The 20,371-nt window shown below is 43.5% G+C and overlaps 1 protein-coding gene across 1 annotated transcript; it reads left to right on the top strand.

Annotated features, from left to right (window-relative positions):
- Nucleotides 1-19,289, top strand: traf7 (TNF receptor-associated factor 7). Its single transcript, XM_008295511.1, is given in 21 exon segments — nucleotides 1-345; nucleotides 444-501; nucleotides 597-688; nucleotides 823-939; nucleotides 1,034-1,126; nucleotides 2,621-2,654; nucleotides 2,737-2,959; nucleotides 3,072-3,206; nucleotides 3,686-3,781; nucleotides 3,878-3,999; nucleotides 4,343-4,416; nucleotides 4,573-4,621; nucleotides 4,943-5,070; nucleotides 5,947-6,029; nucleotides 6,125-6,164; nucleotides 6,293-6,409; nucleotides 9,974-10,096; nucleotides 14,679-14,798; nucleotides 16,055-16,186; nucleotides 16,543-16,662; nucleotides 16,933-19,289. Coding segments are annotated over 21 exon segments (2,079 nt in total). The 5' UTR covers nucleotides 1-237; the 3' UTR covers nucleotides 16,948-19,289.
- The last annotated feature ends 1,082 nt before the right edge of the window (nucleotides 19,290-20,371 follow it).

Consider the following 20,371-nt stretch of genomic DNA (forward strand, 5'->3'; position numbering starts at 1 on the left):
TTTTTTTTTTTTCTTTGTCCTTGTTTAACCATAAATCCAACTTATGGCAAGCATTATGCGCTTATCCTGTTTTCAGCCGGGCTTCTGTTGGACTGCTCAGAGAGAGATCACCAGACATGATGTTTACTTATTTGTTTTCTTGTTGCACTATGTGTCACAATATCTTCCTTTTCCCAGGCCTAGCCGTCCAGCGAGCCGCCAGTGTTTCCTCGCGCATACGTGTGTGCGCTTTGGGTTATGAGCAGCGGCAAGACGGCTCGCTACAACTGATACTCCGGAGGAACAGCCGCCACAGCAACCACTCCCAGCAGCCCCTCCACCCCCCCAGCAGACTCTGGCAGCGGGGTGAGACAAGTTCATTATCTGCCACCTGTTCCTGTTGTAGTAATAATAATAATAACAATTGTTTTCCATCCATCCATTGCCTCCTTTCTCTGTTGCAGAGCAGGATGGAGGCATCGTTTGGCCCGACCTTCTCAGCCGTGGCTGCTGGAGCTAAAGGTAACCAATAATTTCCTTTTTATTCCATGTTCTCCTTTTTTCTTCCTCTTTTCTTTTTGAAATTTCATGTAAATTCTGCCGTTATATGATTTCAGCAGAAGGATCTAGCACTTACAAGACGCACAGAAGAACTCCTTCCTCCTCAAGCACTCTGACCTACTCCCCCCGTGATGATGACGATGGAATGGTAAATACCCCTGTACAGGTCATAACATTCATAATAACTTATGTAGGGAAAGTGTATTGATGTCGTGCAGCGTGTTCACATGCTACGATGTTAACGACGTGGGAATCTGCTGCTTCCTTCCTTCCTCCTCTCAGCCTCCCATCGGTACTCCGCGGAGGTCTGATTCGGCCATCTCGGTCCGTTCGCTCCATTCCGAGTCCAACATGTCGCTGCGCTCCACTTTCTCTTTACACGAAGAGGAGGAGGACACGGTACGGCGTCCCACGTGCTAAACAGATATACACAAACGCATTTACAATGACATAGTTTGGACCAGTTTAACAAACCAAGTGTGTTTGTGCGCAGGAGCCCCAGGTGTTCGCTGAGCAGCCGTCAGTAAAACTGTGCTGCCAGCTGTGTTGTAACGTCTTTAAGGACCCCGTCATCACCACATGTGGGGTGAGTTCTGTCTTTTCTATACTTGTCTCCATCTGTCCATCTCTCTCTCCTTCTGTCTCTCTGATATTTACTTCTTTTTATTTGATGCGTTGTCCAACAGCTTGTAAAAAAGCTCCAAGTGGTTTTAAATGAACTATTTAGTGCGTTGAGCTGCAGTAAAAGAGTTGCTCTGTGTTTAAAGAGTTTGGATGGTGATGTGTTTCTGTTGTTGTTATTTTTTTGTTTTTTTTAAAATGCTGACCAAAGCAAGAACTACAGTCGTGACTCGATAATCTGACCCTTAACAATCCTAAACCTTGCTGTCCGACAGGTTTTTAGGAAAAACAAACTGAACCCATTAAAAACAGCCTTAACATAGCGACAGCCTTGGATTCTGACTCCGACATGACATTTAATGTCACCAATCAGGATAACAGCGTATTATCTGACTGAACAATCCCACAGATTGGCTACGTTCACACTGCAGGACTTAATGCTAGTGGAGCGTATTTGCCACTCCCCGGCCGCCACCGATGGTGGAAACAGAAGTGTGACCGCTAACTAAACCGGCATCAGCAGCCGAGTACTGCCTGTGCGTTCTGACCACTTCCACCCGGGGGTACGCTCTGACGGGTACCCCCCCGACTGCGGCGAATGTTCGGATGTTCATCGTTAATTTGGCCTGAATATCCAGAGACCAGAAAGTGCTGTTGGGACCAGCCCTACTAGTTATTATAACAGCTATGAACAATGAATATTAACAACAAATGAGCCTTCCAGCATCAAGCCCTCCTTGTATCTCGACCTCCGTCTTGACAATCCGACATAAAAGAAGGTTTTACATTTAGTGTCGGATTATCGAGTCACAACTGTAGATGTGTATAAGTAATAGAGGAGACAGTTTGTCTGCTCTAACTAAAGTAAAAAAAATGTTGTATTACGTACAGGAGTAACTTAGTCCAATGACCTTTGTGTTCACAATAATGCATCCACTGCAGTGCAAATATGGCATGTGTGCACATACACGGTCAGGTTTTGGTGGTGAGTTTACACACATTAGTCATCTATAACTGTCCACATGATCAGATGGTAGACTGACTTTATGACTTACATCATGTTGGGAGTATTTTCTTCCAAACATCAAGTTAGAAAGTACTAAACAATACCATGGATGTAGTGGTTTTTAATTAGTGTGGCATCAAGCAGCAGAGGTAAAGAAACACAAGCAGGTTGTGTTTTTATCGTGCCGTCATCTGTTCTGCGGAAGAGGAAGTTAAAATCATTGATTACGCGAAGCTATAAATATGTAGTTAAGCAAGCTTTCGTTTCCTGCAGACTTTGTAGATGCAGCACTCGTTTCCCAAGTTGCCCAACAGGCTGGAGTGTTTTTTTGCGAACGCGTCACACGTTAAGAAACCGTCAGATGATTGAATGATTGATGAAGGAATGTTGTGCCACTTGTTCATCTTTGCTAATTAAAGTTAGGACTCAAAACTTTTTTTCTTCCTTCTGCAGCACACCTTCTGCAGACGATGTGCCTTGACTTCAGGTGAGTAGGAGCGCTGGTTAGAGTAATAGGCCCTTATCTTGAGTGCACTTTATCCTCACCGTAATGTTTGTGCTCCCTACAGACAAGTGCCCAGTGGACGCTGCAAAGCTGACGGTCGTAGTGAACAACATTGCAGTAGCCGAGCAAATCGGAGAGCTCTTCATCCACTGTAAATACGGCTGCAGGGCCACAGCCAGCGGCGCAGCCGGCGCCGCGGCATCCACAGCCACAGTGGCCGGCAAACCTGGAGCGTTCGAGGTGGACCCGCTGGGCTGCCCGTTCACCATCAAACTGTCCACACGCAAGTAAGGACCAAAGATTTGATCAGCGGTCCGCCGGAATGTAAAATGGAATTTGCAAAGTCGTTGATGCCAGTTTATTTCTTTCCTTCCTTCTCTTTATTCCAACTCTCTGCAGAGAACACGAGGCCAGTTGCGACTACAGACCAGTGCGATGCCCCAACAACCCCTCTTGCCCCCCGCTGCTCACCATGAACCTGGAGGCTCACCTCAAAGAGTGCGAGCACATCAAATGTCCACACTCCAAATACGGGTGAGTCTTAAAAACTCTGATTTTGCTTTCTCTATTCTTTGTCAGTTTATATAAATACATAGACCCATGTTTTGTTTTCCATCTCTTGCTTAGCTGTGTGTTGTTTATGTCAACAAACAAATTGGTGCTTCGTCAGCCAAAGCACGCACTGAGCTGCAGAACAATCACGACCTCCAACGTAAAGCCGCCTTCGTAGCCACATAAATCCTAGAAGCATGTTAAAAGAAAGCTTTGGGATTTTGCTGCTGCATATATTTTTTCATTGTCTTCACAAAACTGAGCTCAGGTTTCCATCTGGGAGGACATTCCTCCTCTTCATCGTCTGTTAGGTCCATGCCTTGCACCTTTTTTAAAAAACGCTGTGATCAGTGTTTTGGCATGCAGGAGACGCGTAGCTATCGTTATGCAGGTGCTTTTTTATATTCATCCACACCGCTTCACCACTCTGCCTTTTATTTATCTCTTCTCCTTCCCAACAGCTGCACATTCATAGGGAACCAGGACACGTATGAGACGCACCTGGAGGTTTGTAAATTTGAGGGTCTGAAGGAGTTTCTGCAGCAGACTGATGACAGGTAACCTCAAAGGCTGATATCCAAACATGTGTTAGACTAAATGGTTTCTGTCTGTTGACGTAATCCTCCTTACTTCTGCCTTTTTGCTGCGTTTAGGTTCCACGAGATGCAGCTGACTCTGGCCCAGAAGGACCAAGACATTGCTTTCCTACGCTCCATGTTGGGCAAACTGTCTGAGAAGTTAGACCAGCTCGAGAAGAACCTGGAACTGAAATTCGGTAAGATGTGGTTTTACCTGCATATTTAACCAAACAATCTAGGACTTAAAATACATTTTGCAAAGCCAGTCTACTTTGGTTATATATTAGAATGATTTTTCTATTTTTTCTTTTTGCCCAAATATCAAACAGCAGATTGAAACTCATCCCATTTTTAATTTTGCAAAGTTAAGAAGAAAATGTCATCAAATAAAAATCAAATATCTGTTTCTGCTACATCAATGCTAATGCTTCTTTTCTTATAAATGATCTTCTCTGAGCCCGATAATGTTGCACAAATACAGTAGTAAATTGGTGAAATGTTCAGTTTATCTTTCAGTTAAAGCTGTTCTGTGTGTTTCAGATGTTCTGGATGAGAACCAGAGCAAACTCAGCGAGGACCTGATGGAGTTTCGCAGAGATGCCTCCATGCTTAACGTAAGTGTCTGCGTGCACCTTCCAGAGATATTCATGTGTGAGAATAAAGATTTTTGATTCATACCTCCAGAATTAAAGCTCTGGAGTTTTCAGATTTGTGTGTGTAATTATCTGAGGTTGTGAAACGCTTGATATACGTCGACTGTGTCTCTGCAGGATGAGTTGTCCCACATCAACGCCAGGCTCAACATGGGAATCCTGGGCTGTAAGTATCCGCCTGTCTGTCCTCTTTCACATCTTTCAGCGGTGAAGCAGTTAGATCTTTGCAGAGAACTGGAGCCTGTCAAGTTTTGAATGATTCAGCCATTAAAGTTGCGCTGATTTGAAATGCAAATCGTAGCTCTCTAACTGCCTTCCCCGCCTGTTCCTTCTTCCTTTCCCTCTTACAAACCTCTCTCTTCTCCTTGTTTCATCCACCTCTTTGTCCCTTTTTGACCTCAGCAGCACCAGTTATGCTCCTCTCTCGTTTAGTTTCCGTTAAAAAGCACACATCCAGTCTGACCCGTCTCTCTCTGCCTGTGTGCAGCGTACGACCCCCAGCAGATCTTCAAGTGTAAGGGGACGTTCGTCGGCCACCAGGGTCCCGTCTGGTGTCTCTGCGTCTACTCCACCGGAGACCTGCTCTTCTCCGGCTCTTCTGATAAAACCATTAAGGTAGCAACACGCAAGCAAATGAAAACTTTTTTTCTTTTTTTGGCCTGAACGCAACTTTCACCCACTTTCATTCTGATGCGTTCCACCCACGGCCCAGAGGGAAATCTAGAATCATAGAGTCGTTTTCATCCGCAGAAAAACAAATCAAGGTTACTCAAGTGCACATGAAATAAACAAAGAGAAATAGCTTCAAGTTGCAGCCTTAACCCTTAAAAGTCTCAGCCTGCTTTAGCCATTTTTACATACTTTTAGTTTTGTCTTTATATACCACATAAAAACATGTTTATTGTGCCCAAGTTTGGGATCTTTTTTTTCAGCACAACATCACCTATACAGTCTGACTATTATTTTTTTTCACTTCTTTAACCTACGATATTAACATTTGGGCTCCAACACACACAAAAAATACAAAATCTGATTTGAAGAAATGTATTATTTATGACAATAAAAACCACAAACATGCTTAACGAAGCATTTTGAAAGGTGGAAATGTAACTGTAGGTTGCAGATACGAACATGAAAAGATAAATTTGATATAAAATCAAACTAAATACAAATATTTACAACTATACACAAAGCAGGTGTGGCTTTCTTTCTCTTGTTTATCTATGCCACTCCTGAAAATAGTTTCTGTCCAGAAGTACTGTCTATGGACATGAAACAAAAACTGGGAGAGAGTTTAAAGTCGGCACTTTCGAGTGAAGTTGACGTCATCGCCGTATGTGCGCTCGTTTTTCTGTCGTGACGTCTCGTAAATGTCGTATGATTATATCGTGACGGTGGACCTCTGAAGGTTAAGATACCCACATAAACAGATTGTGAAACATGCAGATTCACTCAAGTTTTAAGCAGTGTGTTTAATCGTCTTCCCCTCAGGTGTGGGACACCTGCACCACCTACAAGTGTCAGAAAACCCTGGAGGGTCATGATGGCATCGTGCTGGCTCTGTGCATCCAGGGGTAACACAATCCACACATGCTGAGATTCTTGTCAACTGGGAATGACGCGCCTTCCACCGAGCGTGACTCAGTAATACGTGTTTTTATCTCCACAGAAACAGGCTATACAGCGGCTCGGCGGACTGCACCATCATCGTAAGTGGCACCTACCGTTCGACTTCTCTTTTTAGAGGCACTCGCGTGCAGTTCCAAGTGTAATTGTTTGCATAACTGTAGAAGTTGTGTCTCCTCATTTGTGTTGTGTGTCTGTGCATCTTGCGTAGGTGTGGGACATCCAGACCCTGCAGAAAGTCAATACTATTCGTGCCCATGACAACCCCGTGTGCACGCTGGTCTCCTCCCACAACATGTTGTTCAGCGGCTCCCTCAAGGCCATAAAGGTACGTCTTCACACGAGATGTTTATCCGTCGTGTTTAAAGATTCTGCACAAGCTTCAGTTGATTTACAGGGTTTTGTGTGTCAAGAACAAGACAAGTGATGGATTCATGAGCTTAATAAAAGAAAGGCAAAAAACAGCTTTTAAACCATCCAACTGATATTCTACATTTAATTAAAGTGGGAAATCTGTTTCAAATGTAGACATTGTGATATGAAAACCGCCTGAAGCCAGATTTTTTTTGAGGGGGGAAGACATCAGTAACTAGAGGCAAACATAGCTGGTGTATTGGTGCTAGTCCTTGTTTTCATATTCAGGATGAGTCGTGTAAAATCGCATCAGGATTGTGTTTAAGAGAGAGATGAAGGCACAGATGAAAATGTCAGAATAAGATAAATTCCTGCTACATATTATGGAGGTGTTGAAAAGTTTTTCTTCCAGAGATAGCAGCAACCAAGATCCTCAGATTGTGGTCTCTTTTATTTCAGTTTTATCTGCGTTTGACATTGAAAGGTTAGAGAGACTGAAGGATTTGCTGAGTTGAAATGGCATTTATAAGTGTGCAAAGAAAATGGACCCTTTAACTAGAAATAATAGTCCAGTCATGACTCGATAATCCGACCCTTAACAATCCGAAATCCTTGCTATCCAGATTTTTTTGTGAAATGTGATTTCTTGCGAGTTCGTTCACATTTCCACTTAAATGCGACTTGTATGTGATCTGCTGTGTGAACTTCATACGACCCAAAAGTGTCCCGCATGCACAGAAGAGGACACGACGACGTCACACGCAGCAAGCGTGCTCAGTGTTTACGGAAGTAAACATGGATGGTAACGGTGGAGCGTATCTGCCACTCCCCCACCGCTACCGATGGAGGAAACAGAACTGCGACCGACCGCTAACTAAATTAGCATCAGCAGCCAAGTACTGCCTGTGCGTCCCGGCCACTTCAGAGCACTTCCCCGGGGTGGAAGTGTCCCCCGACTGTGCCGAATGTTCAGATATTCATCATTATTTGGGCCTGAATATCCAGAGACAATATATATTAACAACAAATGAGCCTTCCAGCATCAAGCCCTCCTTGCATCTCGACCTCCGTCTTGACAATCCAACAGTCTTGCTATCCGACATATAAGAAGATTTTACATTTAGTGTCAGATTATCGAGTCTCGACTGTATTTATCTGTGACATCAGTTTATAGAGGAGAAGAGCATACAGTTTGGTTGCACATGTACGATGACAAAAGAAGATTTTCTGTTCTTAGAGGACCTAGAATGGACTCAGCCTGTTATTAAGAAGTACACATTGAGTTTCGTCAGACAGAAGAACGAAACAATGCGAAAGCTGTGAGAACAGGTCGAGGCATTGCACAGAGGATTGGTCAGTCAATAGCAGCCATAAGGTCATTTTTCACCTCGACCAGAGCCGCTTCAGTGGAGAGGGTTAGAAATTGGTCTGAAATTGCTGAGGGTGTTTGGGTCACGACTTGATTTCTTCGGAGGAAGATGTGGTTGTTTAGCTGCTTTACTGCAGAGATCTGTGGAGAAAGTAAGTCCCAATGAAAAAGCAGAACTTGTGGTACGTATGTCATTACTAGAAACTGTTTGTAAAGTAACTGAGAAGTGACTCTAAGCATAAAAAGATGAGTGTAAACATGCAGCCCGGTGAGGAGAGGCGGAGAGGCTGGAGTCCTTGTTACCATGGTTACAAGCTAGTGAAAGATGGAAAGAAGATAAGCTTGTGGTCGTGTGTCATGTTCTTTTACAGGAAACTTTCCTTTCTTACCCAACTCGAGCAGCTCAGTGACATCATGCACTGTTTCACCAGCAGTGTGTGTCTGTGTGTGTGCTCAGTTTATAATAGGTGGTGGTGTGTTAACGGCGATGACTTACTGTTAGTGTATCATGAGTCCACTATTTAAAAGGGAAGTGAAAACTGTGTCGTCGCCAGTCCGTTAGTAAGCATTTCACAGAAAGCTTTAATATAGTTCGTTTTGTTTTCGTCTCCCAGCAGCAGCAGCAGAAGTGCCTCTTTCTAATATTATATCAAGGCTTTTTTCTCGTGAAGTTTAAATTTAGTGAAGATGTTTAACCCTCCGTGTGGGTGAGGATGTCCGTCCATCACACTAATGTGATGTCTCAGGAATGTTTTGGGCAAGTTTCTTTCAATTTGTGTGGATGCTGTGTCAGAATCAGAATCAGAATCAGAATCAGAATCAGAATCAGAATCAGAATCAGAATCAGCTTTAATGGCCAAGTACGTACACAACATACAAGGAATGCGGCTGTTGGTGTCGCCCTAGGAATTTGCACGAATAATAGAAATAGGAAAATTAAAAAATAAAATAAAGTACAATAACTAAAGAAAGAAAAGAATAAAATACAATAAATATTAATAAAAAATAAAACAAGATAATAAGACAAATATATACAAGAATTTACACATCTAGTAGAAAAAGGTATATGTACACTAGTGCAAATAGCAGTTGTGGCTTGGAGTGGCTCAGCTGTTCAGTAGGGTTATGGCAGTGGGATAAAAACTGTTTTTGTGTCTGGTGGTTTTAGTCTGCAGTGACACTCAGTGACGTGCGGTGAGGTTCACGACTGGTGAGGCGCCGACTCCATCAGATTTACAAACACATGCACTCTACAGAGGAGCTCATTTGCCATTTGATTGGCAGCAGTTTACGGGTTGTGTTTCATATCTGCATTCTTTACACATACAAGCTGTAGCCCACAAAACACATGCTTCATTTTTTCTTTTTTAAAAGTTATTGCGGTCTTACCTTTAAACAAAGTCCATGCTCCGCTCCTTCTGGACAAAAATATCCGTTACTTCTTTGTAAAAGTCTCCTTATCTTCCTTCGCTGCACTTGACTTGCTAACTGCATATTGTACCTGGAGTCTAGCTTGCTGTCACGCACTCTGCAGCCTCTCTGGGATCATAGCGCCCCCTGCCATGAGGCCAGAGAACTGCCTACCTCATCTAGAACCTCCTCTCAGCCGTTTATGATGCTCAGCACACGAAACACGTTACACACATACAGCTGGTGACAAAAAAAACACTGTCTATGATTATATACATCAGCTGAACTGTGGAAAATCAGTTTATATATTAAATGTGTTTGAATCGTTCTATTGGCGATGTTGGCTCACTGCTGCCTCACCTGCATTTATATTATTTTATCATTATATTTTTTTTTCTTTCCTCTCACCGCACGTCACTGGTGACACTAATCCCAGATGCCCACCTTGACACTGTTCTAATTTTACGGACCATCTGGGCCACTGGGTCCACATTTCAGAACCTGTAGCTTTTTTGTAACAGCGTTCATATTTAAACCATCGTTTGCTGTCATCACTACAACTCTGTATCACCTTTACTGGCCAAACACATGAACGCAGAAGGAATTTGATTATTTTTTTTGTTTGTATTAAACAACATAAACACATTTGTTATGAGTCAGACATGGATGTAAACAGACTGGATGCAGAATTATACAACACCAACTCAAGCTTCCTTTGGTTTCAGCTTTATTGAATCTTACTTGTGTTTGTGTGTGTAGGTGTGGGACATCGTGGGGACGGAGCTGAAGCTGAAGAAGGAGCTGACGGGTCTGAACCACTGGGTCAGAGCGCTGGTGGCCTCCCAGAACCACCTGTACAGCGGCTCCTATCAGACCATCAAGGTATGTGGAAAGGAATGGAGAGGTGTTACTGTACGCTTTTGATTATTCAAGCCTGTGTTTCACCTGCCAAAGCAGCAGAGATGGCCAGGCAGCAGCAGGAGCAGCTGGGCAGAAGGCCTGCAGAGGATGTCGGAGCGTTGAGAAACAATAGCAGCTCTGCATCTTCTTTATTCGGTTTTGGGGGGTTTATATCCCTGCATGTCGAGCCAAAAGTGACATGTTTGCAGTTAAATCTCATTCTTGAATCCTTCTCTGTTTCGTATCGTTGCCTTTTGTTGTCAGTTTTTCCACATTAGGCTCATAACATTTTGCCTAAAATGTTATTTCTAATGTTGGACTTAGTAGCTGTACACTGTAGTTCACAAACAGCTGTTACTTCTGTATGAATCTGCAGCTCGTGATGATGCTGTAGCATGTAGCTTCATAACCTCAGTCTGTAGACGTTAAGTGCACATCTTTACAGACTGCTTGTTTTTAAATGAATCCGCTGTAAACTTCAGTCAGCTCAAGACAAGAGTTGAACCTATTTTAGCATTAGCATTAGCTTGTTCTAAGTGGCTGATAAAATCTGCTGGTGGCATCAGTAATTCTAGCCTGCAAAACTGACGGTCATTGGTAAGAAAGGAACCTTCTTGTGACTGTTCGAGCTCTGCCATTATCATTGCACGTGTCGTATCCGTAAAGTGAAAGGTCTTTCTTATCAGACGTAATATACTTTCTCATCCTTTTCTAAAAAAAAATTCCAAAAATCAAGTTTGGTTTTGGTCGTGACGGGCAGCAGAGTGGAGATTAGAGAGCGTCGTGTTTGGCGGGTCCTGCAGGTTTACATGCCAGTGACAGATTTGAGTGGGATTTGGAAGGTGGCTGGTGTTGAAGTCTGTGTGTAGAAAATCCAAACGGTTTGTTTCTAAACACACGATGCATGTCAGAAAATAAATGCTTCAAACATGTGAGAAGACAGTGAACTATATAGTTGTGGAGTTAGAACTTTTTTCGTGTTTCGTATTGTTTGTGTGGGCTGGAAGTCATGAATTGATTTTCACTGGAAACATACTGATGCTGAAACATACTGATGCTGACCTCTCCCCCCAATACGTAGCATCATTAATACTAGAGGGCTCCTACTTCATGGCGAGATGCGAAACTCACTGCCTTAAGCAAGTGCATCTTGCCTGGATGCCAGAATGTGCAGAACAGCTTTATCAATTTATTTATTATTTGAACTACCGATCTTTCTTTTCAGCCTTTGTCTTCCCACCAATGAGGAGAAATTTCTTTGTGTGCTTAGTTTACTGTTTTGGGTAACTTGCAAAGTGCCGAAAATATTTTGCATGTACGTTGCTCGTTTGTGATTTTACATCGAATTGGTTTGATCCGTTTGTACTTTTTTGGGGGCGTAATGACATTAAAAGGATTCTGATTCGGTAAAAGTGAACTCTACTCTGTTTACTCAGTTAGTGCAGATCAGTGCCTTCAGCAGACGCTCATCCAATAATAATAATAATAATAATAATAATTAATTTGATTCATATTGCACCTTATATTTTCGCAATCTCAAAGTGCTATGGGGTAAAACAAAAGTAGTTAATATTACTAAAACAGTTTATAAAAGCAGTCAACAAAAGGAGAACCTAATAAAAGAATTTTTGATAAGAGCTTTTTGATATGTTTTAAGATATCTTTAAAAATCATCTGTAGAGTTGGCGGAGTTGCAAGCTGGAGTAACGTAGCGAATCAAGGCTACCACGCCTTGCCAATTTCTAGCCGGCCAGCGTTAGCGATGGAACAGCGGTGGAGGGGTTCAAAGCTGTACGAGGATGATTGGATCCAGAAAAAAAATACCTTCCAGGTGGGACAGGGTCGACAGCTGGAGGTCGTCTGTAGCAGGTAGGTGAGTAGCCACCTAGCTACCCCACCAGTAGAAAGGAAGTGGGGGGTGGTGAGATGTAGGGTCCGAGTCCGGACAAAATAAAAGCTAGAGCACAAAGCTCACAGGGAAGAAGGGTAACAGTGGAAAATAGCAGAAGACCGGCACAATAAAAACTATGGTGTCAGTCTGATCACACACAGCATCAAAAGAATCCAAATTCCATAGCAGAGAAAACGACTTCACAATTTTAAAACCCAGTTTGATTTACTTGGTCACTGCATAGAAATACAAATAAAAAATAGCTGGAAGAAGTTTTAAAAATCCACTGTCAGCACAGGGAGAACACTTCTATGAGGAATCCTTTTGGAAAAATAAGTTGAAGTACTTGTTGTTGGGACCAAGGTCGAGGTCTTCAGCTCTGTTTTCAGATGCTATGTGCAGCAGCAGTCTCCTTTCTTTGTCAGTCGTGAGGACACGCTGGCCGGACCGAACTCCTGCTGCAGCGACCGTGTGTGCAGTTAAAGCTGTTGGGATATATTGTGGCCAGTAATTGGGTTCTGTCCTCTATATAAACAGGACTTTGTGTCTCTCTCTGTCAGCTTCATTCACTCGCTGATGAAAGTACTCAGCGTGTCCGTGTGTCCTGGCGTCTGGCTGCAGTCGGTCACTAATGACTACCTCAGGGACGGCAACGGGAGGCGAAGGGGAGGGACGGCAGAGAGAGGGGGGACTGGATCTGGGAACGGGGGACGTCTGTGGAAGGATGAGGAATGAGGAAAGGCGGATGAAAGCGCAGACAAAGTCGACAGCGCTTCTTTTTGTGACGGAGCGGTTAGTCTCCAGCCATTACTTAGCTGGAGGAGTCGTTTAGAAACGCGGATGTGGATCAGACGAACGCTGGCAATATTCAGTTAAAAAAAGGGATTCTTTTGAGTTTTTCTGGCAATTCCACAACTGTGACGCAGAGACGCCACAAAAAGACTGTTTGATCTCTGAATGTAATTTATCCAGACAGAAAAAAATCTGCAGGAAATTAGCTTTTTTTTAAAGATATTTATGTTTGACAAATTGGGCCCATGCTCGCTTGTACTCTGTTGCGTAATAAATAATTTCTGCTGTTTAATGCTGGGCCCAGTGTGGGATAGAATCAAAACAGAGGCAGGAAACATAAGGCAGAGACGAAGGAAGATGCCTCGTTACAAATCTCAAACCACAGATTTGAAACCGACCGACAAAAGCGCTGCAACAAGACTGCAGTGATTTAATGAGACCAATGGGGTCCTTCGCACAAGTAAAATGCAGAGTTGTCCAAGTAGAAACTTTATTCTGGCTCGCCTCTTCGATATGATGCTCACAGGGTTGTGTGAAGTGTTTGAATTTATCGTTTACTCTTTGGTATTTGTGTTTGATCCTGATTTGCAGCTAAGTTTTTTTACACTGCTGGTAGAGCAGCTAATACAGCAGATTGGAAAATGTGTCATTTTATTGGTCGTGTTAAAAATAAGTCGCTGGATGGATCAGTAAAATATATTAACACATGATTAACAGTTTACTACCTTCTGTTTTACCATCATAAATGTTGACGTTCCTTGTTGCTCTCCGTTATATCAACCTGTTGACTTCAGTAGGCGACACACTGTTGGTCCTTTTTGTGTGAAAGAAGAGTCGCATGTCTTTTCTGTGAATTAGAATTCTGTGTGCACAGAATCTGAGTTGATGAAGAAAGTTGATAATCACCGTCGTGATGGCCGTCATCTCTGACTGGAGTTTTAGGTTTTATTGAGCCGGCTTACACAGAGAAAGCCCGGCTTTGTCAAACTTGCTTCATCTGATCATCTCTCGTATGTTCTGCTGTTGTCACGTCAGACGTTTCACACCACTAGTGATGGACTTGCTGGTTGATTAAGCTAGAATTTCACACTTTTTTTTTTAGCCATTGACCCTAAAATGATTTTAAAAAAACCCACTAATCCCCAGAGGCGATAGAAGCATACCGACGTTGCAGCTGTGCAAAATAGGATGTAACAGCAACACAAAGAAACAGCCCACAAAGACTAGATTTTACAGTTGGTTTAATTTTAGGCTTGTAGCAGAATACATCAGGTAAAGTGGTTTCTCCACCGCGCAGCAGCTACCCCCATCCACCCCCCAAATGTTGGGGATATTCGTCATTAATTGGGCCGAATATCCAGAGAACAGAAATAGCTATTCGGACCAGCCCTTCTAAACCAGTTTAGAAGTAAGAATCCATTCTCTGGATTAGAGTTTCCTTAATGTGAGAGTTTGCGCTCTTTTCTCAGTTTGAGCTTTCTGACTGTCGTCCTGACAGAATCAGTCGTCTACAGACATCACTTTGGACTCTGGTTCTTACATTTTATGGACTGAATCATCAGAAAGTGGCGTTTTGCTCTGACGCTCAGCTGCTTGTGGTAAATAATGATGCTCGGTTTGTTGAGGGAGGATGAAATGTAAAGGATTTCGTGCCGTGGCCTGTTTTCAGCACTGCGCTCTGATTGGCCGCCGGACCCGCTGCTTCGACTCGCTCCGCCGTGTGTTGCCATGGCGATGATACTTGACAGCTTCCAGCTACTGAACAGTTGACTTCCTGTGCGTTTGGGTCGAGGACACTAACTCTCTCTCCTCACCGTGCTCCTCTCCGTCCCGTCTCACCCAGCCACCTCCCTCTCACTCCCTCTGCCTCTCTCCTGTCAGATCTGGGACATCCGCTCCCTGGAGTGCGTCCACGTCCTGCAGACCAGCGGCGGCAGCGTCTACTCCATCGCCGTCACCAACCACCACATCGTCTGCGGCACCTACGAGAACCTCATCCATGTGAGGGACACGCACCGTCTCCCATGAACACACTCTTATCGCTGGTTACACCTTTTGTTCTTCTGCTTTCGTTTCATGTTTCTTTGTTCCTTCCTCATAAGTAAAACCACGTCTTCCCCTTTTTCACAACACTCAAGGTTGTTGTTGATCTTGATTATACTCGGCTGAGTTCATTTTTGTTATGGTGCATCCGCATTACAGTAACATGATGTTTAAAAGTGGAACAGTCTTCCACAGATGCACAAATCTTCAGGTCACGATGTTGTTTAGGACACATAGGTTGTGTCATCCACTCATTCCCTCTCTAGGGTCCACTATATAGTGAACTATGTAGGGATACACTTTAGGACACTTCTCAAGTCTCGACACTGTTAATTACATTATCAGTACCAGCTGTGGTTGTAAACCGACCAACATCTTTGTGATAAATTCATGTTATACTGAGCATATTTTCAAAATGAATGAATGAAAACAACTTTTTTTCTTTGTTTGTGTTGTGATACATCTGCACATGTTAGTTATTATTTTTTAATTTGAATATTTTTGCACCATAACTCATTAGTTTAGCTTAGTTTAGTTTATTAAGATCCCCATTAGCTGCAGCAACAGAATTATACATACGAGAAAACAGAAAATATTTGTCAAAACAAAGCAAAACAAAAGCCAAGTGAGCTTTACAATTCCTCACATTTTGATATATACATTATGAGAAACTCTGTCAATCAACCTTGTGCTTTATCATTTCATTATTAGATTGTATTTTCTGTATTTCTATATACATATATGTCAACCATACATTCTATATATACATGTCATATATACATATATGCCTAAACCATACTACAATCTCATATATATAAATTCACATATAACATATACCCACACTACATAATTTAGTTTTCCCTATATATGATAATTATCTATTGGTATGATTGTTGTCATTTCGACAAGCTACACAAATAGAAAAGATAAAACACATTTGAACACAATAGAATATGTCATCAGAAATCTGTGGAAATGCCACCGATTGGCTCTCTCGTCTGTCTTCCATTCCCCTCTGACACACAAACTGTCCCACAATGCATCATAATAAGTGCACTATACAGGGTGTTGTAACTTTGGACGGCACCACAAAATGAGGAACACACTGTATAAAGTGTAGTGACTGATTTCATAACCAGCCACAGACGACAGCGGTGTTTGTGTTGTGATGAATGGTTTTTTTTTGTGTGTGTGTGTGTGTGTGTCCTCTGTAGGTGTGGGATATTGAGTCCAAAGAGCAGGTGCGGACTCTGACGGGTCACGTGGGAACAGTTTACGCTCTGGCCGTCATCTCCACCCCCGACCAGACCAAAGTGTTCAGCGCCTCCTACGACCGCTCCCTCCGGGTGAGGACGGACGGCGTGTCCGTTGTTGTGTTACTGATGGGTAGCATCAGGAGTTTAATGGTGCTTCTGCTCCTACTGACGCTGCTCATCAATCCTACACCTCAACAGTACTTTTAGTTCTTTTTAAAGAAAATAAATAAAACAAATGAAGAACAGAATTAACTTTAGTTTATTTTCTCTCTCTTTTTAAATTTTTATCTGTCACAAGTACAAAACTGACCACAGCATGTTTACTTTGAGTGTTTTTACTGTGCAGTATTGTTATTTAAAAACTGTTTAGTGCAGTTTCGGATGCTGTGAATTGTCCTGCCTATAAAGAGAAAACACATTTACAGCGTTGTGTGTGTGTTGTGTAGGTGTGGAGCATGGACAACATGATCTGTACGCAGACGCTGCTCAGACACCAGGGCAGCGTCACCGCGCTCGCCGTCTCCAGAGGGCGCCTCTTCTCCGGAGCTGTCGACAGCACCGTCAAGGTACGACGGATCGCCTCAGCCTCTCGTGCGCATCTGTCTCTGTCCGTTCTCACGTCCTGTAGCTTGTTGACTCGCCGTCCTGCCGCGGCTCATCATCAGTCATTAACGCGGCGTTTTCACCTCCAGCTGATCCACGCAGTTTGTTCATGCTGTCTGTGTCATCCATCTTTTTCAGAATCGAAGCACTTTGAAAAACGTTTTCATGAGCTCTTTGTTTGATTAAAACCTTGTTGCCTCCTCTGATGAACTGTCCCTGTGTGTCTCTCTCAGGTGTGGACATGCTAAACAAACCCTACAGGACTCCAGATGAACTCCGCAGCTCGTTAACTTTCCCCACATGGTTTCCTCCTCCGCACCCGTTTCTTTGATTGTTATTTACACACTCTTTCGTGGCCTCATCACCGGTGCATTACTGGGACAAGCTGCCTCGCGCCACACTGGACCGACCGGACGCTGCTGCTGCTGCTCCTCCTGTAATCAGAGCAGGGAGGATTGCGGCTGTTGGCTTTTCAGACAGTAGACGGTCCCGCCTGCTTCCTACGGACACACCTGCCATTTAAGAACCGTACTGACGACGATGCCTAACGTATACTGTTTAAGTAAGTCTAAAGGCTGGTTTCACAAACACTCCGTTACGCCACTTTTCAAAAGCCATTTTACTCCGAAGAGAAATTCCAGAACAACAACAAAGACGAGGAATTGAAATCGCGACGTGGCTGTTTTTGTACAAACGATGTCCGCTCAGTCAAACTGATGCGAAGACGCCCCAGAAAGTCTGTTACCGTTTTCCTTTACAGCTGCAACTACTACCGCTGATAAGAATGTTTTGTTTTTTTTCTTCTTCATGAGCTCTTTGTGCTGCATCGCTTGCCTTCAGTGACATTTCTTTGTGATATAACCACAGCTGGTTAGTGAATAACCGTCTTCCTGTTGAACTCTCGTTTGTTTCGTCTCCGGCTGAATGAACTGATCTATACACGTGAACGCACTCCTGCTCTAAGTCTGTACCTGGGATTTTACATGAACTAACAGCGCTTAGGTTAAACGGGAAAGGTCAAAGGAAAGCGTCAGCCACATTTTCGTCACTCGTGAACAAGATCCGGAGACACTTCCTTCACTTCCGACCCGACAACGAGCAACTTTCACAAAGTCCAACACTCGGTGGAAACGTGTTTGATTTTGTGCCGAGACGACGAACACATCTCCTACTTTGGTTGTACAAGGACTGATTAGCTCTTAAAAAAACACCACAGCACTCCTGCAGAGTTCCACGGTTGTAGACTTTCTCCTGGTCCACAAAACAAAAGTGGACCGGATGGTCGGCAAGGGTCAAGAACTGGGATGGAATCTGCTTTGCTCCTTTGGTTTGACAATCACTGGGACACTCCTTTATAGGACTCTGGAATAAAATGTCACGGACAGGACCGATGGATCGGTGCGTTAACGTGGGCATTGTGCCGGACTCTTGTGGTGAAAGGTCCGGATACAAGCGACCGAAACGAGTTCCCTCGATCATGGGCTCAGCCTTGGAGGAGGTGGGGTGAGGCACTTGGACGTCTGGACGGATCTCAGAGTTTCTGTCGAAAGGAACCAGATGAGGTGTTTCAGATCGCTGGTTGTTCTTTTGGAGGTTTACCCAGAACTGGGCTAGAACTCGATGGAGGGGTTACATGTCTGATGTGGCCTGGGAACGTCTCTGGATCCTTCAGAAGGAACTGGGGTGAAAGACGTCGAGGTCGCAACAACATGAATGGACGAACATCAGCTGAGCAGCGTTTAAAAACCAACTCCAGTTCTAATCGGCTCCAGATGAAGCGGGTCTCACTCCTACAACGGTTTAATTTTCGACTCCCTGTGGTTCTGGCCCAGCTCCGCTTTGTGAAGCCAGCCTTTATCAAACACCTTCTAACGAGCGAGGACTTTACCGAGAGCGACAGATCTTATAGATGTAGAGTTTTTTTATTAGTGCCATGTTGGAGCTGTTTTCAGAGCCACTCAACGGTTGTACAGTCGTGTAAAAATACCGGACGGCGCCGCGCCCGGACACGTGGCCACGCCGTGGGCCGCGGCGGCCGGGAGAGAGCGAGGACGACGGTCTGCGCGCATGCACGTGCCTGTTGTTGTGTATACGTGTTAACATGAGTGCCATATGTGTGGATGGAAAGTCAGGAGCGGCCGTTAATGATGTGTCTTTCTTCCCCCTCCTCTGTCTCCCTCCTTCTTCCTCTCTGACCGTTAGCGAACATAACCGCAGATTAACTCGCAGCCGACTGTAATTAACCTTAAAGCTCCCGAGAGGCAGACGAAGAGCCGCCGAGCTCGAGTCCTGCGTTCCGAAATTATATGTGAGGACCCATATTGGGTTGAAAAAAAAAACAAAAAAAAGACTAAATCCGAGGAGAGCTGATGAGATACTTTAAATGTTGACACTTGGGCGGATTTTTACAGGTGTTTTTGTTTCAGCGTAGGTTTTACCAGAACTCGTAGCCTCGGTAGGGACGGCAGGAGGAAGGGGGGAGAGGAGGACGTGTCTTCACTGGTCACAGTTTCGGTGATTTATTGTATACTTGTAATCATGTAAGCCTGAGTTGATCATTGATCAATAAAACTGTTGTACACTTTGAAAACTGCTCGTCTGCTTGGTTTTTGTTCAAATGGAGCATCAAGGTAATTTTCTTGGTTATAGAAAACGCTCAATGTAGTATAATCTTAGTATTGTAATTTAATGGCTCCTTAAGCATGTGGAACTCCCAACTAGTCAGTCAGAACTGATGAAGCCTCTTGGATGAGAGGTGGAACGTCTTCAAGGAACAAGTCCAGTTGCTACGATTGATCTATGAGAATAACCAGGACCTGGAGAATCTTCACAGACGTATAATCTTAGTAGTTTGTTGCCTCCTTGTCTTTAAACATAGAGGCTACAACAAGCTTCATTAGTCATGTCAGACGGACTGTGTGATGCTGTTGAAAGCTCAGGGGATGTTGTAGGCCTTGAGTTAAGTTTGCAAAAAGATAGAAATCTGTGTGTTAATGATGAAACACTCATAATAATAGTCGTCTAATGTTTTAGTGGCTCAGTTGAGGCAGTTGTTCCCAAGAAGTCACAGCAACCTGAAGGAGAAGAAACTCTTCAAAATTATGTTTTTGTATTTAACTTTTTCTAAATTTGACTCTCTTCTCCTTAATTGTTGCTCGATTTTATCTCCTCCAAACCTAAAAATATTCAGGTTAAAAAAGGAAGCCGATCGTCTCAGTTCTTCTTTCACGTGTGCAGTTTTTAAAGAGCCTATGTGATGCATATTTACGGGTTTATCGTTTTAGTTTTAGGGTCTACTTGAACGTGTTTGTGTGCTTTCATGTTCCAAAACCCATTATTTTTCTTTATACTGTACATTTCTGTCGGACTGTCCGCCTGGACCTGTTAGTCTGCTCTGATTGGTCCGCTGGAGTGTTTCAAACAACACTGGTTTATGTGCCGTAAACTGATCAGAGTGGCTGAGTAGGGATGTAGCTTTAGCAGAAGCCACTGTAGTGCTACAGATTGGTTTGTGGACAACCATTCTGAAACCTTGAGTTGGGAATCCGGCTGTCTTTGTCCTTTAAACAGAACATGAAAAAGGGCAAAGCAAAAGGTGGATCTGACTGAAAACTTGAGATAATTATGCAAATTATTGTCACGTTGCCGCATCCTAAAACTCACCCGGTTTTA

The sequence above is a fragment of the Stegastes partitus genome, unplaced genomic scaffold (assembly GCF_000690725.1).
Source record: "Stegastes partitus isolate 25-593 unplaced genomic scaffold, Stegastes_partitus-1.0.2 Scaffold1054, whole genome shotgun sequence".
NCBI classification, from domain to species: Eukaryota; Metazoa; Chordata; class Actinopteri; family Pomacentridae; genus Stegastes; species Stegastes partitus.